Source organism: Anguilla rostrata, chromosome 10 (assembly GCF_018555375.3).
Source record: "Anguilla rostrata isolate EN2019 chromosome 10, ASM1855537v3, whole genome shotgun sequence".
Classification (NCBI taxonomy): Eukaryota; Metazoa; Chordata; class Actinopteri; order Anguilliformes; family Anguillidae; genus Anguilla; species Anguilla rostrata.
The window spans coordinates 38,595,828-38,613,912 of NC_057942.1; the positions used below are offsets into that span (position 1 = coordinate 38,595,828).

The 18,085-nt window shown below is 43.9% G+C and overlaps 1 protein-coding gene across 9 annotated transcripts in view; it reads right to left on the reverse strand.

Moving 5' to 3' along the window:
* Positions 1 to 18,085, reverse strand: part of LOC135233423 (uncharacterized) — a 77,635-nt gene that overhangs the window by 12,972 nt on the left and 46,578 nt on the right. For 7 of the 9 annotated variants that reach the window (XM_064296946.1, XM_064296942.1, XM_064296941.1 and 4 more), the window contains 4 exons: positions 15,642 to 15,896; positions 15,179 to 15,223; positions 14,346 to 14,600; positions 3,658 to 3,696 (listed from right to left, as the gene is read on the reverse strand). In XM_064296946.1, coding sequence (XP_064153016.1) covers positions 3,658 to 3,696; positions 14,346 to 14,600; positions 15,179 to 15,223; positions 15,642 to 15,896 — 594 coding nt within the window. Of the gene's footprint in view, positions 1 to 3,657; positions 3,697 to 4,127; positions 4,374 to 5,168; positions 5,214 to 5,826; positions 6,058 to 14,345; positions 14,601 to 15,178; positions 15,224 to 15,641; positions 15,897 to 16,699; positions 16,745 to 18,085 lie in introns of all 9 variants that reach the window. The other 2 variants (XM_064296945.1, XM_064296943.1) reach the window with 2 other exon arrangements.

Below are 18,085 nucleotides of genomic sequence, written 5' to 3' on the forward strand. Positions count from 1 at the left end.
CCACGAGGTCAGGCCAGCCCTGGGCAATCCCGTCCTGAAAGCAAAGTCCCTCAGGGCCTGATAGACATATGGGGGATCCCAGCTGTACGGTATGGTAAGGTCCAGCACACCCAGGCCCATTGCCCGTAGGAAGGGGGTGGCATAGTACCTGGCAAAGGCACCAGAGGCCTTTCCCACCTTCCCGACGTTCTGGACCAGGGCGGCCAGACCTTGCACCATAATAATTTTGACTATGTCCGGGGCCCCCCTGCCCCCCATTCCTCTCCTCTTTGAGGAGGGTGACTCTGCTCAGCTTTTCCATATTGCTCCCCCAGACAAAGCGAAAGGCCAACCTAGCAATTTGCTTGCTGGTGACCCTGTCTGGGGCAAAACACCCTCCCCACATAGAGAAGAATGGGCAGGACAATTGCCTTCAGGACGAGGATCTTACCCGCCACGGTCAGGGGCCGCGCACTCCAGCTCCGGGTTTTGTTTTGGACGTGGCGTAGGGGCTCCCTCCCAGCTCGTTCGCCCTCCTCCGTCAGCCTGGAAGGTCACCCCCAAGAGCTTGATGGGATCTCCACGTGTGTTGGGGGGGGGAACTGGAGCGCTGCCTCTGATTGGTGATAAGAGGCTGTGCTTCCTTCCGATTGGACCATTCAAATTCAAACCCATCCTATCTATTCAAACAGGTTCCATTCACATTGAAATTGAAATACAACAGCTGGGCTTGCCCCCTTCCCCCCCCGGGGTCCAGCGGAAACTTCCCAAATGCAGAATACACAAAAATGTCTGTTTCCCAACAGGGGCGAGCGCCAGATCACAGCCTGACCCAATTACGTCCCCGCTCACATGGCGTCCGATTCCTTTTCTTTTTTTCTTTTCACTTCACTTTCATTCTTCATCTCATGTTTTCACACTCACCCTCCTCTCCACCCGGGAGGGTTTTTCCGGAACACACGGCCAATAAATTGGGTCGGGACGGGACGTAGCACTATTTATGTCAAAAGGCAATTTTCAGGGAGTTGTCCATAGGTAGTGCGACCGCATGCCTCAGACGGTAGACCAATGCCAAGGAGCCCCCCCCCCCCCCCCACCCCCAGGGGTCAGCAGATCACACAGGAAAATCATCCAAGTAACCTGTGTGTAAGAGGGGAGAAGAAGGCTCATGTTTCACCAGTTGTTTGCACAGCAGTCCCAAGAAAGCATGTCCCCTCTCATATGGACATATACCCCAAATCATGGGGTTACGTTCTCCAGCATTGGAGAGGGCCCTCATTCCCTTTGCCCTGAGCAGCGTGAGCAGGTCCCTCACAGGAACTTGTGAGGCTGCTCTGATGGGCTGTGGGCTGCCTCAATCAAAACCAGGAAGTCAGAGGAGCCAATAGCAGAAGATGCTTGCCCTCCTCTTTTATGTACAGCAACCATTCTGGATGATTATGTAAAACAGCAGAATCAATAAACAGGTTAACACCTACCCTCAGGCCCAACGCTGTCATCCTCTCGATGGACCCCGTTAACGTTTTCATTTGCATCTTCTACATTAAGACGCTGCATCTCCATGGTGTTCTCATTACGATCCTCAGCATCATGAGCAGGCACCCCGTCCTGTCCTTGTCCACGGCTGTAACGCCTGAGGAGGAAAAGCCGAAATCACATTCCCTTGACTGTCAACAGGAGGTCAACTTAACACGCAAACCTCTTCACACGTGGAAATAAAATAATCCGGTTCTGACGGCCCGTGAGAGGGACGAGTAGTTCTGACCGGGCAGTTTCTGTGGGCTTTTGGTTCCGCCCTTTACCCTGCCTAAATTAGGGGGGCACACAACTCCGGTCCTGGAGGGTTGATCCGTTTGCTGGTTTCTGTTCCTACCGGTCACCTTCGATTTAGTTTTCTGACAGCTCAATACCTGTGCTGGCTCACTCCTGTACTTGAGCGCAGTAAAATCTTTAGGATGCACTTGTACTCTGAGTCTGTAGCTGGTGCTTATGCAAATGTCAGATCAAGATACGATTGAGTCAATCAAAATAATTAAGAAGGTGGCACAAAATCCTGAAACAGATCTGCCCTTGTGCACCCCTACATTACACCAACACAGTTTCACTAGAGGAGACCACAGCAGCAGGTTGCACACAGCTTTTAGCTGCTCACAAGCTTATCAGGACATGTAGTCATGTCATGACATGCAAGGGGCCAATTCAGCAAACGAGTTGGAGGAGGATCCAGATACAGATTTCTCCCTCCTTGCCCAACCCTGATTTATACACTACATCACGCCTAATCTACACACAGACGTTACCTGTAAAAAGCCACTATAATCCATATTTTCCCCTCAGGAATTGTGGGTCCACCCCCCCCCTCCCATTCATTTTTAAACAATTCATGTCTGCATGACCTAAATATGAAAATGTTCTTTTTGAAAACAACTTACTTCCAAATCAAAAATCCGATGAGGATGAGGATGAGGATGAGGATGCCGATGCCGATGCCGATGCCGCCGATGATGCCGCTGCCGCTGCCGCTGCCGCTGCCGCTGCCGCTGCCGCTGCCGCTGCCGCTGCCGCTGCCTTTGTTGTCCGCCAATAGAATGAGAACCAGGATAAGAAGAACAATCAATTAGTGGACACATTTGACTTTAAACTCTACTGAAGACTGCAAACTGAAAGCACTGTAGAATCACTCAGACCACTGAACTCTTGAGTGAATATGCAGGTACTGAAATGTAATACTAGTGTACAGCACCTACATTACAATCACTAAACAGATGCCCTTATCCAGAGTGACTAACAGAAGTGGAGAACATCAGTGTTAGTAAGACAGATGTGCAATATCACCAAGAAGGCACATAAGGCTACAGATATGGAGGTGCAAACGGTTGATGGCACCACTCTGCCAAGAGCTTGGGGGTGGTCCTGGATGACCAACTGGACCTCAAGGAGCACATCAAGGCAACATCACGGTCCTGCAGATTCCTTCTGTACAACATCAGAAGGATTCGACCATACCTGACGACGCACTCCACCCAGCTGCTCGTCCAGGCTACGGTGACCTCTCGCCTTGATTACTGCAACTCTCTCCTTGCAAGCCTGCCAGCTTGTGCCATACAGCCACTACAGATGATGCCGCTGCCCGACTCATCTACAACCTTCCCAAATTCTCCCACGTCACTCCTCTGCTGCGATCACTCCACTGGCTACCGGTCGCCGCCAGGATCCGGTTCAAAGCCCTGAGCCTTGCCTACACTGCTGCCAACAGGACAGTCCCCATCTACTTGCAGGACATGACTCGATTCTATGTGCCTGCTCAACCACTACTGTTCACTGGGTGAACTGTGTTCTTCGCTATAAATAGCTGTACAAAATAAGTACTGTACCTTACTGAACCTGTGTTTAGCAGTTGTCTATGACCATGAAATGCACTTTTGCACACTGAGCTTTGCTCAGGCTGATAACTTGTGTATAATGCATGTACAATACATGTTTAAAGATAGCCAATGTAAGACTACACTATATCATTCACACCGAAAGGCTATATTCTATCATTCAAGCTGTAAGGCTACATTAAAGCATTCACACTGTAAGGCTAGACTATACCCTTAGGATCCAGTGTGAATGACAATCAGCAAATCGGTTCCTGTAGCAGAAATAAAGATCTTCCAGCTCACAGAAAGCACTTACCGGGGGAGGGCTTGGAAGGCAGATTAAGATCAGCGCAGGCTGCAGAAAGAGAACATCATTACACACAACCGACATGTGATTGCACAAATGATCACTACACTGCACACAGGGAAGTCGGAAAGCTGTGCAAATACCATTTTTTAAAATAGCAAATAGCATCCAGTCCTAGACACCTTTATTGGAGGAGAAATTTAAGAATTTCAAGCAGATTTGGGCTTGGCTTAAATCTCCCTTCATGCATCTTACTGCAGTGATTTGGGAGAGGGAAAAAAGCACAAATGCACTTCCACAGTTCAATTCCAGCTGCCTTCAGCATTTAGAATTACGAATCTATGACTAGTACCGCATTTTAACTTCAGATTTTTACAACATAGTCATCTGCCAGCTTTCCAGATCCTTCCGTCCCACCCACTCTACTCTACACCACAACAGCAGAGCTTGCAGACTTGAGCCAGAGCAGGAATACTCACGCGAAATCTGTGAGTTGAACGTGCGAGCGTTCATCCCTTCAAAATGAAGCGTCTCGTTAGCCAGTTGGACGAGGCTACCATTAGCCATCTTACAGGGAGCATCTGCCTTTAGATTCTCCATGGAGCAGTTTTGGATTCCAGTTTGGGAGTTTGCTTTCGGCCAAACTGGTGTGTCGCCGCCTGTCGCTAGGTAGATTCTTGTCACACCAGTTGCGCAGTCCTTATCCAAGCAAACTGCACACTTTCCTGTGACATGAAAACAGGAAATCTTACTTTCCAGGGATGGGGTTTATGCATAGATTAGAGAGAATAGCACAGGGTTCCCATCAGTCATGACAGCACACCAAAGACCAAACAAGTGAGGGGTTTGTGTGGGTGGGAGAGAGATCAGCCTCAATAAACTGTTGGAAACGTCCGGATGCTTTCGAGGAACTCAACTACAGGTCAGTCAGTCAGTTACGGGGAGTGAGTATACAGTGCAGCATAATAGCCAGTGAACTCAGCTTGTAAATCCAAGGTCGTAAATTTGATTCCCAGATGGGCCACTGCCGTTATACCCTTCAGCAAAGGTACTTAACCCAAACTACTTCAGTAAAATATCCAGATGAATAAATGATCTGCATGTAAAGAATGTAAGCAGCGAAAGTCGCTGTGGTCCAGAATGTCTGCTTAACACCTAAACTGTAAATGTAAAGATGTAAAGAGTCAGTACATCAGGGATAGGATGAAGATGCAAAGATATGCAAGATAATCAAAACAGGAAATGGAGGGAGGAGAAAAAACACACAGGGACAACCATTCTATAAAAGGGTGGGGGATAACAAAACAGGGTCTTCTAAAATGGAACAGGTTTTTTCTAGTTATGAGATTTATCCATAAAATGAAAAGATTTGGTCTTAAATAAGATATAGAAATCCCCCTCTGGGTCGAAGAAAGAAAAATCTGAAGTGCAAGATAACATGTCACACGCACACACACACACAATCAACATGCATGGCTTCTGGTGAGCTCCTGTTCTTTAGCCCGCAATCAGAAACTCACCCAGGGAAGCGGTTGAAGAAGTTGGTGAGGATCTGTGCAGTGTTGCTGCATAACTAAGAGGGGGAAATCTACAGCTAGACTTTCAAAAGGCACTTCCTCAGCTTTACATCAACCAATGACAGTGTGGAATCATCACCGTAGTGACGTACATGTGGAAACAATCAGCTGGAGAAGCACAGTCCAGACAGAATGACACTTCTCAACAGTTCATGCAGTAGGCATCTCAACACTTTTTAAGCAAATCCTAATAAAGCATGGTCAACTGCCATACAGCGCAAGCCACTTTAATACCTTTAATTTAATTCCTTTTTGTGTCACTTATAATTATCCATTAACTGAGGTGATAGCACTTAATATATTGTAAGTAGCCTGTTTGGTTACATAAAGTTCATTAGATGCAAAGCACCTCATGGACTTGGCTTGTAACTCACTCGCTCACGCACTCATTCATGTTTAGCAAGCTGAAGGTTCTCCACAAGGGAGAGCTAGTGCTACATTAGAGTGGAACTTCACATTAATGACACTGTCCTTGTGCAGTTAATTTTCCACAGTAGAAGGTCAGCAAGGTGACAAACTTCTCTTCTTGGAGGGAGAAAGTTGACAAGAAAAAAAACCTTAAAGTGGGTAGTTGCATAGGATTACACTCGGTACTACTTACTTGGTGTTGAAGTCTCATTGTGGTTGACGGTAGGGGGCAATGCCAGTAGGAGCAGTACATAAAATGCAAACTCCGAAAACGTATTAAATTTCCACATTTTGAAGTCTTGAAGACGAAATGAGGCCTGAGTGTTTCGGGGGTCGCCTTCTGTTCGTCTGTACTCCACTTTCTTCCTCTTCCTGGAGGACACCTTCCTCTTTCCCACTATCCTGTTGGTGAGCTTCACTTGACCTGTCAGTGCGAGAAATACTTTTTTTCACAGAATAGAGTTTTCACGTAATTCATAAATTCACCCCGAAGTCAGACAGTGCTACTTTCTAAAACAATATTTGACTAACTTACATTGCTTACATTGTAACCTTAATGCAACCACTGAACAGCGTTTTGAAATAAAGCTGAAATGTAAGCCAGATTTATTAGTAATTTCAAGTGTGGCATCTTTGACGAGAGGCAGTAGTCAGTCTACTTTTGGGGTACGTGTAACGACCACACCAGAAACGCATTTTTTTTCATATTTACTCGAGAGAACCGTCCGTAACACATTTAAATACAAGTCCTGTAAAAAATACACATAATAAACTGTCTAAATAAGGAAAAAAACAACTTCATACATATACATTTCGTTATATTAATACAGATTATTTAACAATATCAACTTGGACGACAACAATGACATTTTTTCTACATAACTAGGTACAGGTTGTTACAGATATTTCGCCTATTTTATATAGGCTACAGTTGCAAACTGTTGCAAGCTATGTTCACGTTTCGCAGTCTATCGCGCGAACCCATAGTCGGACACTTTCCCAAAACCTGACACGGCTATTGTCCCACACAGCACACGTGAAATAGATGGCCGAGACTACACTAGTCAAATACACTTCACACCTTTGCATGCCTACAAAGCAAAAAGGTATAGAACAGGATTCCTTACAATTAGCCCCCTCACTGTTCCTCTCCACTGAACCTCCCCACTCTGCCCTATTCCAAACCTAAACACTATACACAAAAGGACTAGGACATAAAATGAAACTGAAAATGAAAGACTATTCACAATAAGACACTAAACATAGAGTAATAAAACTTAAAAACTTAGCTCGCCCGGTTAGCGAGACCCTCCCCCGGGGTCTGTGTTTTTGGCACCGTCCGACTCCCCGGGGCAAGGGTTCGTTGAGGTCGGCAGAGCGGACAGCACGCGACGGCAGGCCGAGGGCTGATACGCAAAACTGGAGAACCGGGACGTGCGCATTCACTCGCCCTGCGCCCTAAGAGTGCGCGAACCCAGGAAATGAGACACGGCTCCCCAGCTCACCTGACCAGCGTTTCTCTCCCCTTTTTATTACGTCCTTCCTTTACACCTGTTGTCAATTTCTCCCATCAATCTACCCAAGCAGTCCACCACCCACAATTGCGCTCCCAGTTCTGCCTCTCATAGGTGTGACCACCTAGCCGTCCATTATGCGAAAAAGTGTCCGTCTATGGCTAACCTGACGACAGGTGCTCTCACGCTAGCTAGTTCCCAAAACAACATAACTATTATCTGAGTCTAGCAACTATTAAAATACGGTACGAAAGTACACATACTTACATACTTTAAATAATTTACCTTAAATATACTATCAATACCTTGAGTAAAAAAGTACCTTGAGTACTTCGTAGGACCCCTAATAATAGCATGGAAGCTATTGTGTAATGCTTCGTGAGTGGATATTGTCTGGAGATGCTAGCTAAACGTATGCAAATGTTGGCTGCAAATGTTGACGCAAACAATTATTCCACTGCCCGCTGTGCCCAACTTTCAAACCAAATTAAGGCAAATACGTGGACGTGCATTTCAAAGGTATGCTGATGTCAAACCCAAATTCATATCTATTTGAAACGACACCAATTCTGCCTAGTCTGTTCAAACATCAGACATTTTATTTTTACTGTACATATTGTTTATGCCCTGCACCTGAACAAATTGGATGTGGTCATTCTACTGTACCATCTCCTTTGTAAGCTAGAAGGTAGCATTCAGGTGACTACATCTGAATCTGTACAACTGGAATTTTATGAGAAAGTTTAAAATGTACAACATTGTTAATCAAAAGTTATATGTGGGTGGGTAAATTGGTGAATATGCTGTAGAACATGGTTTGTCATGGACTTATAAATATACCAGTTTACACTGGGTTTGCACTGAAGTTTTATTGTGGTACATATAGGACTGGCCTGATATGCATTCTCTGTTTGCAGTTTACTTCTACCTACCTGCATGTTAGCTGAGACAATCTTCTTGTTAGAGCAGATACCTACCTCCCCTACTCTCAGAGCAAATCACCAACAACTCTGTGGGCCCCACCCATCTCCCCCTGCCCCCTCTTTCACCAGTGTCTCTGCCTAATCTGGGATGTACCACCAAATGCGGGGTCACCCTGTGACTGCAGCCGTGACCCTGTGAAGTGACTGTGGTGCCACAGGGACTGTGCCTGTGACATGCTTCCTAACAGCGAAGAATGCTTGTGACTGTGACCTGACCTGTGTCATGTGACTGTGACTGTACCTGACACACCTCCAGACTTTGTATCATCCCCTGTGAGCCTGACCACGACTGTGATTTCAAACGTGACCAAATGTAACTGTGACCATGATGAAACTGTGACCGTAACATGACCCAGATTATGATGTCATGACAAACACAACGGCAAAGCAGCTCCGCAATCTCAAATATTAGGATTGTTCTTTTTTTTTTTGTTTATTTATTTATCATATCTGTAAGAATGAGGAACAGTCATGTAAAAAAACAGAAATGTATATAATTCCTCTATTTTGTTCTATTCTGTTGTATATGTTGATTTTTGTTAAGAAAATGTAATAAATATTTTAAAAAGAAATGATTAACTGTTATGGTGACGTGATGGGGTGGGGGTGGGGGGGTTGTGTTTGGGAGGGTCATGATTCATGTGCACATTTCACCTCACGCCTAATGTATTGCAGTGAGGGAATAATGAATAAATTGCCACACAATATGCCCTGACCTTTACTGCTGAATGGTTAAATCTTTTCATCATTTCTAAAGCAGACTTGTGAGTTCCAGAAAAGAGAGGCAGTTCACCACCAATACATGAAAAATACCCCAAATAAAATAGACCTTTAAAATATTAAATAAAATGGCAAAAGATGATAATTAAAAATATTTTTTAAAAGATAATATTCTGCGTGATGGGTGAAGAAGGGACATGTTGAACAGCAATGGTGATGTCACAGTTCAGTCCCATTCCAAGTGTGTGCTCTCACTGGCTGGCAGTAAAATGCTACTGAATAACGCAATTAATTGTAGTAAAACATAAGGAAACATAATGGCAGAAAAGAGACTAAAAGAAATGCAAGATTGAAGTACTGTTTAAGGAGGTGCAGGCAATAGCACAACTATGGTTTGGTCCCATCAGCAGTACTGTATCCAACAAAACTAAATATAGTGCTTGGCAAGCGGTCAGGATGGCTCTGTGAACAGTATGATGTCATGAGACATATAGCACATCATACCCTTTAATAAAAGCTCAGAGTCTGCACTTTGACCACGTGTGAATTGTTTGATTACACACTTGATGAGCAAAGTGCATACACATGGTGGATTCTTCCCAACAAGCATGACAGAAATCAGAAATATAACCGACAGTGAAACTGTAATGATCAACGTTTCATTCGAAGTCTATAAGTTAATTTCACAACTGTAAAGCCATTCACGTATTATTTCTTCTAGTTGCCAGTGCAATCACGTGCCATTGATTTTGAATGTTTTTTTTGGCCAACTTTGCTGTGCAGTGCAGCTGCTGTTACCCAAGTCCACGGCTGGAAAGGGCCATAACATAAAGGAGACAAACACAAAATGGGATCGATTACAAATGGGTTTATTAAAGTATCAAAAATATAAAGTGCAGAGTAAAGAGGGGGAAAAGGAAGGGAAAAAGTGGTGGTCAGTAGGACACTGTTATTCATTACATTACATTAAAGGCATTTAGCAGACACTCTTATCCAGAGCAACTTACACAGCTTTTACATTGTATCCATTTATACAGCTGGATATATACTGAAGCAATTCCTTACCCACTGTGCTACACATTATAGACCTCTACCGTACGGTTGGTAAAAGATGCCATTCACAAATTGCTATATTTCTGAACATTTTTCCTGAAACACAAACATTTTAATTTCTCTTCAAAACCTTAAAACAGTTTATTGCTTTTTTTTACACTCCATCAACATGTTTTTGGCCTGTAAATGTCCCATCAATTACAATGGCTAGGTCCACAAATATGCATATATTGACATACTGCATCATATGGCATTTCTGCTTTAAAATCAGACACTGTTTACATTACATTACATTACAGGCATTTAGCAGACGCTCTTATCCAGAGCGACTTACACAACTTTTACATAGCATTTTACATTGTATCCATTTATACAGCTGGATATATACTGAAGCAATTTTGGTTAAGTACCTTGCTCAAGGGTACAACGGCAGTGTCCTACCCGTAATCGCAGGAATCGAACCTGCGACCTTTCGGTTACAAGTCTAGTTCCCTACCCACTGTGCTACACTCTGTTAGATTGTCATTTTATAAAGTATAAACTATTTTGTTTCTATGAACAAAACAGTTTAAATATGCAAAAAAACCTTAATTCCAGGTATCATTGATTTCATTTTGATTACATATTTCATATCGAACATATCAACTACGATTTGGAACAAACATCTGTATACACCATTTCATACATCGCCATTTTATTTTAAGTATAAACTCATGAACAAAACTTTAAACTTTAAAACAGCCATTGCAGGTATCTGAGTTCATGTTCAGTCCTGAACATATTTTTTCAACTGATCAGATTTGGAATCTCTTATTCACCTCATTTTCAGCTTTCATTTGAGATGATACGTGACAAAGCACTGCTGTGTGCTGTTTAGACACAGGAAGACTCCGCACTCTGTATCTATGATACTTCATAATGAATCAAAGTAACAACAAGGTTACTCTCAGGAAAAAAAATGTGGAAATGCACTGCATCAAAATAAAATTCTAACAAGCGTGCAGAAATATGAAATGCCTTTGCGTATTATTGTGTTAGTGTTTCATAGCCCATCACAAAGTGCTTCACAATAAATGAATGAATTAAAAAGCATTAAAAGAAACCGTGTGAATGAGGAAATAAACATCCGTAAAATTTAATTTAAATGTTTTGTTCTGATTCACGTGTAGGATTTCTTTTTACATTCAGATCTTAATCCAGATTGAACGGTTTGTTAGGCACATCATAAACAAATTAAGAGCCGTGCCTGTGGCAAACAGACTGGAAAAATGGGTAGGTAAGAGAATGGTATGGTGAACAGTGCCACAGACCATGTCAGAACTCAGGCCCAGTACTGAAAGATGCAGCATCATTTCCCACCACCAGGGGTCAGCAGATCACACAGGATAATAGTCGCAATGTCCAAGTAATCTGTGTGTAAGAGGGGAGAAAAAGGCTCATGTTTCACCAGTTATTTGCACAGCAGTCCCAAGAAAGCATGTCCCCTCTCATAAGGACATATACCCCAAATCATAGGGTTATGTTCTCCAGCATTGGAGAGGGCCCTCTTTCCCTTTGCCCTGAGCAGCGTGAGCAGGTCCCTCACAGGAACTTGTGAGGCTGCTCTGATAGGCTGTGGGCTGCCTCAATCAAAACCAGGAAATCAGAGGAGCCAATAGCAGAAAGCACTTTCCCTCCTCTTGTATGTACAGCAACTATTCTGGATGATTATGTAAAACAGCAGAGTCAATAAACAGGTTAACACCTACCCTGCAGTCCCAACGCTGCCATCCTCTCAATGGACCCCGTTAACGTTTCCATTTGGAACTCCTCCCTTAAGAGGCTGCTTCTCCATGGTGTTCTCATCACGATGCTCAGCGTCATGAGGAGGCACCCTGTTGTTCCCATGACGATGGTCCTTGTCCTGTCCTTGTCCACAGCTGTTACGCCTGAGGAGGAAAGCCAAAATCACATTTTCCCTTGACTGTCAACAGGAGGTCAACTTAACACGCAAAGCTCTTCACACGTGGAAATAAAATAATCCAGTTCTGACGGCCCGTGTGAGGGACGAGTAGTTCTGAACGGGCAGTTTCTGTGGGCTTTTGGTTCTGCCCTTTACCCTGCCTAAATTAGGGGGGGGCGCACAACTCCGGTCCTGGAGGGTTGATCCGTGTGCTGGTTTCTGTTCCAACCGATTACCTTCAATTTAGTTTTCTGACAGCTCAATACCTGTATTGGTTCACTCCTGTACTTGAGCGCAGTAAAATCTTTAGGATGCACTTGTACTCTGAGTCTGTAGCTGGTGCTTATGCAAATGTCAGATCAAGATACGATTGAGTCATTAAGTCAATCAAAATAATTAAGAGCAGAAGGTGGCACAAAATCCTGAAACAGATCTGCCCTTGTGCACCCCTACATTGCACCAACGCAGTTTCACTAGAGGAGACCACAGCAGCAGGATGGACACAGCTTTTAGCTGCTCACAAGCTTATCAGGACATGTAGTCATGTCATGACATGCAAGGGGCCAATTCAGCAAACGAGTTGGAGGAGGATCCAGATACAGATTTCTCCCTCCTTGCCCAACCCTGATTTATACACTACATCACGCCTAATCTACACACAGACGTCACCTGTAAAAAGCCACTATAATCCATATTTTCCCCTCAGGAATTGTGGGTCCACCCCCCCCCCCATTCATTTTTAAACAATTCATGTCTGCATGACTTAAATATGAAAATGTTCTTTTTGAAAACAACTTACTTCCAAATGAAAAATCCGATGCCGCTGACGATGGCGATGGCGATGACGATGGCGATGACGATGCCGCTGACGCTGCCGCTGCCGCTGACGCCGCCGCTGCCGCTGCCGCCGCCGCCTTTGTTGTCTGCCAATAGAATGAGAACCAGGATAAGAAGAACAATCAATTAGTGGACACATTTGACTTCAAACTCTACTTAAGACTGCAAACTGAAAGCACTGTAGAATCACTCAGACCACTGAACTCTTCAGTGAATATGCAGGTACTGAAATGTAATACTAGTGTACAGCACCTACATTACAATCACTAAACAGATGCCCTTATCCAGAGAAGACTAAAAGAAGTGGAGAACATCAGTGTTAGTAAGACAGATGTGCAATATCACCAAGGCACATAAGGCTACAGATATGGAGGTGCAAACGGTTGATGGCACCACAGTGACTGCCTCTCACTCTGCCAAGAGCTTGGGGGTGGTCCTGGATGACCAACTGGACCTCAAGGTGCACATCAAGGCAACATCACGGTCCTGCAGATTCCTTCTGTACAACATCAGAAGGATTCGACCATGCACTCCACCCAGCTGCTCGTCCAGGCTACGGTGACCTCTCGCCTTGACTACTGCAACTCTCTCCTTGCAAGCCTGCCAGCTTGTGCCATACAGCCACTACAGATGATTCAGAATGCCGCTGCCCGACTCATCTACAACCTTCCCAAATTCTCCCACGTCACTCCTCTGCTGCGATCACTCCACTGGCTACCGGTCGCCGCCAGGATCCGGTTCAAAGCCCTGACCCTTGCCTACACTGCTGCCAACAGGACAGTCCCCATCTACTTGCAGGACATGACTCGATTCTATGTGTGTGCTCAACCACTACTGTTCACTGGGTGAACTGTGTTCTTCGCTATAAATAGCTGTACAAAATAAGTACTGTACCTTACTGAACCTGTGTTTAGCAGTTGTCTATGACCATTAAATGCACTTTTGCACACTGAGCTTTGCTCAGGCTGATAACTTGTGTATAATACAGAAATATAATACATGTTTAAAGATAGCCAATGTAAGACTACACTATATCATTCACACCAAAAGGCTATATTCTATCATTCAAGCTGTAAGACTACATTAAAGCATTCACACTGTAAGGCTAGACTATACCCTTAGGCTCCAGTGTGAATGACAATCAGCAAATCGGTTCCTGTAGCAGAAATAAAGATCTTCCAGCTCACAGAAGGCACTTACCGGGGGAAAGCGTGGAACTGGAAGGCAGATTAAGATCAGCACAGGCTGCAGAAAGAGAACATCATTACACACAACCGACATGTGATTGCACAAATGATCATTACACTGCACACAGAGAAGTCTGATAGCTGTGCAAATTGCCTTTTAATTGCATCCAGTCCTAGACACCTTTATTGGAGGAGAAATTTAAGAATTTCAAGCAGATTTGGGCTTGGCTTAAATCTCCCTTCATGCATCTTACTGCAGTGATTTGGGAGAGGGAAAAAAGCACAAATGCACTCGCACAGTTCAATTCCAGCTACCCTCGGCATTTTGATGAACAATCCATGACTAGTACCGCATTTTAAGTTTAGATTTTACAACAAAGTCATCTGCCTGCTTTCCAGATCCTTCCGTCCCACCCACTCTACTCTACACAACAACAGCAGAGCTTGCAGACTTGAGCCAGAGCAGGAATACTCACGCAAAATCTGTGAGTGGAATCCGCGCCGTACACCATAAGTGTCTATCCCTTCAAAATAAAGGGGGTTGTCAGCCAGTTGGGCGAGGCTACCATTAGCCATTTTACAGGGAGCATCCGGCTTTAGATTCTCCATGGAGCAGTTTTGGATTGCAGTTGGGGAGTTTGCTTTCACCCAAACTGTTGTGATGCTGCCTGCTAGGGAGATTTCTCTCACACCAGTTGTGCAGTCCTTTTCCAAGCAAACTGCACACATTCCTGTGACATGAAAACCGGAAGTCTTACTTTCCAAATTGTTATGTTCTGAACATTTTTCCTGAAACACAATCATTTTAATCTCTCTTTAAAACCTTAAAACAGGTTATGGCATCATATGGCATTTCTGCTTTAAAATCAGACACTGTTTGATTGTCAATTTATAAGTTTAAACTATTTTGTTTCTATGAACAAAACAATTTAAATGTGTAAAAAAACCTTAATTCCAGGTATCACTGATTTCATTTTGATTACATATTTCATATCGAACATATCAACTACGATTTGGAACAAACATCTGTATACATGTATAGATACTCCATTGTGTGGCATTTCTGCTTTACAATCAGGCACCGTTTCCACCCCACCCCACCTCCCCCTCCCACCGTAGTGACGCACATGTGGAAACAATCAGCTGGAAACGCACAGTCCAGACAGAATGACACCTCTCAACAGTTCATGCAGCAGGCATCTCAACACTTTTTAAGGGCAAATCTCAATAAAGCATGGCCAACTGCCATATCAGCAAATCGGTTCCTGTAGTAGAAATAAAGATCTTCCAGCTCACAGAAGGTACTTACCGGGGGAAGGCGTGGAACTGGGAGGCAGATTAAGCTCAGCGCAGGCTGCAGAAAGAGAACATCATTACACACAACCGACATGTGATTGCACAAATGATCACTACACTGCACACAGAGAAGTCTGACAGCTGTGCAAATTGCCTTTTTACTGCATCCAGTCCTAGACACCTTCTTTGGAGGAGAAATTAAAGAATTTCAAGCAGATTTGGGCTTGGCTTAAATCTCCCTTCATGAATCTTACTGCAGTGATTGGGGAGGGGAAAAAAGCACAAATGCACTTGCACAGTTCAATTCCAGCTGCCTTCAGCATTTTGATGAACAATCCATGACTAGTACCGCATTTTAACTTCAGATTTTTACAACATGGTTAGCTGCCAGCTTTCCAGATCCTTCCATCCCACCCACTCTACTCTACACCACAACAGCAGAGCTTGCAGACTTGAGCCAGAGCAGGAATACTCACGTGAAATCTGTGAGTGGAATACGCGCCATACACCATAAGTGTCTATCCCTTCAAAATAAAGGGGGTTGTCAGCTGGTTGGACGAGGTTTCCATTAGCCATCTTACAGGGAGCATCTGCCTTTAGATTCTCCATGGAGCAGCTTTGGATTCCAGTTGGGGAGTTTGCCTTCGGCCAAACTGGTGTGTCGCCGTCTGCTGGGTAGATTAATCTCACACCAATTGCGCAGTCCTTTTCCAAGCAAACTGCACACATTCCTGTGACATGAAAACAGGAAGTCATACTTTCCAGGGACGGGGTTTATGCATAGATTAGAGAGAATAGCACAGGGTTCCCATCAGTCATGACAGCACACCCGAGACCAAACAAGTGAGGGGTTTGTGTGGGTGGGAGAGAGATCAGCCTCAATTAACTGTTGGAAACGTCCGGATGCTTTTGAGGAACTCAACTACAGGTCAGTCAGTCAGTTATGGGGAGTGAGTATACAGTGCAGCATAATAGCCAGTGAACTCAGCTTCGAAATCCAAGGTCGTAAATTTGATTCCCAGATGGGCCACTGCCGTTATACCCTTCAGCAAAGGTACTTAACCAAAACTACTTCAGTAAAATATCCAGATGAATAAATGATCTGCATGTAAAGAATGTAAGCAGCGAAAGTTGCTGTGGTCCAGAATGTCTGCTTAACACCTAAACTGTAAATGTAAAAATGTAAAGAGTCAGTACATCAGGGATAGGATGAAGATGCAAAGATATGCAAGATAATCAAAACAGGAAATGGAGGGAGGAGAAATAACACACAGGGACAACCATTCTACAAAAGGGTGGGGGATAACAAAATGGGGTCTTCTAAAATGGAACAGGTTTTTTCTTGTTATGAGATTTATCCATAAAATGAAAAGATTTGGTCTTAAATAAGATACAGAAATCCCCCTCTGGGTCAAAGAAAGAAAAATCTGAAGTGCAAGATAACATGTCACACGCGCGCACACACACACACACACAATCAATATGCATGGATTCTGGAGAGTTCCTGTTCTTTAGCCCGCAATCAGGAACTCACCCAGGGAAGCGGTTGAAGAAGTTGGTGAGGATGTGTGCAGTGTTGCTGCATAACCAAGAGGGGGAAATCTACAGCTAGACTTTCAAAAGGCACTTCCACAGCTTTACATCAACCAATGACAGTGCGGAATCATCACCGTAGTGACGTACATGTGGAAACAATCAGCTGGAAACGCACAGTCCAGACAGAATGACACCTCAACAGTTCATGCAGTAGGCATCTCAACACTTTAAGGGCAAATCCTAATAAAGCATGGCCAACTGCCATACAGCGCAAGCCACTTTAATACCTTTAATTTAATTCCTTTTCATGTCACTTATCATAATTATCCATTAACTGAGGTGATGGCACTTATTAATATATTGTTAGTAGCCTGTTTGGTTACATAAAGTTCATTAGATGCAAAGCACCTCATGGACTTGGCTTGTAACTCACTCGCACACGCACTCATTCATGTTTAGCAAGCTGAAGGTTCTCCACAAGGGGGAGCTAGTGCTACATTAGAGTGGAACTTGACATTAATGACACTGTCCTCGTGCAGTTAATTTCCACTGTAGAAGGTCAGCAAGGTGACAAACATCACTTCTTGGAGGAAGAAAGTTGACAAGAAAAAAAAAACCTTAAAGTGGGTAGTTGCATAGGATTACACTCGGTAGTACTTACTTGGTATTGGAATCTCATTGCTGTTCACGATAGGGGAAAATGCCAGTTGGAGCAGTACATGAAATGCAAACCACTCCAAAAACATACTAAATTTCCCCATTTTGAAGTCTTGAAGACGAAATGAGGCCTGAGTGTTTCGGGGGTCGCCTTCTGTAGGTCTGTACTCCACTTTCTTCCTCTTCCTGGAGGACACCTTAAACAATCAGCTGGAAACGCACAGTCCAGACAGAATGACACTCTCAACAAGTTCATGCAGGGATTCCAACACTTTGCTGGCAAATCCTAATAAAGCATGGCCAACTGCCACAGCTATGAAGCTACTTTAATACCTTTAATTCTAATTCCTTTTCACAGTCACTTATCATAATTATCCATTAACTGAGGTGATAGCACTTATTAACATATTGTTAGTAGCCTGTTTGGTTACATAAAGTTCATTAGATGCAAAGCACCTCATGGACTTGGCTTGTAACTCACTCGCTCACGCACTCATTCATGTTTAGCAAGCTGAAGGTTCTCCACAAGGGGAAGCTAGTGCTACATTAGAGTGGAACTTCACATTAATGACACTGTCCTTGTGCAGTTAATTTCCACAGTAGAAGGTCAGCAAGGTGACAAACTTCTCTTCTTGGAGGGAGAAAGTTGACAAGGAGAAAAAAAAAACCTTAAAGTGGGTAGTTGCATAGGATTACACTCGGTACTACTTACTTGGTATTGGAATCT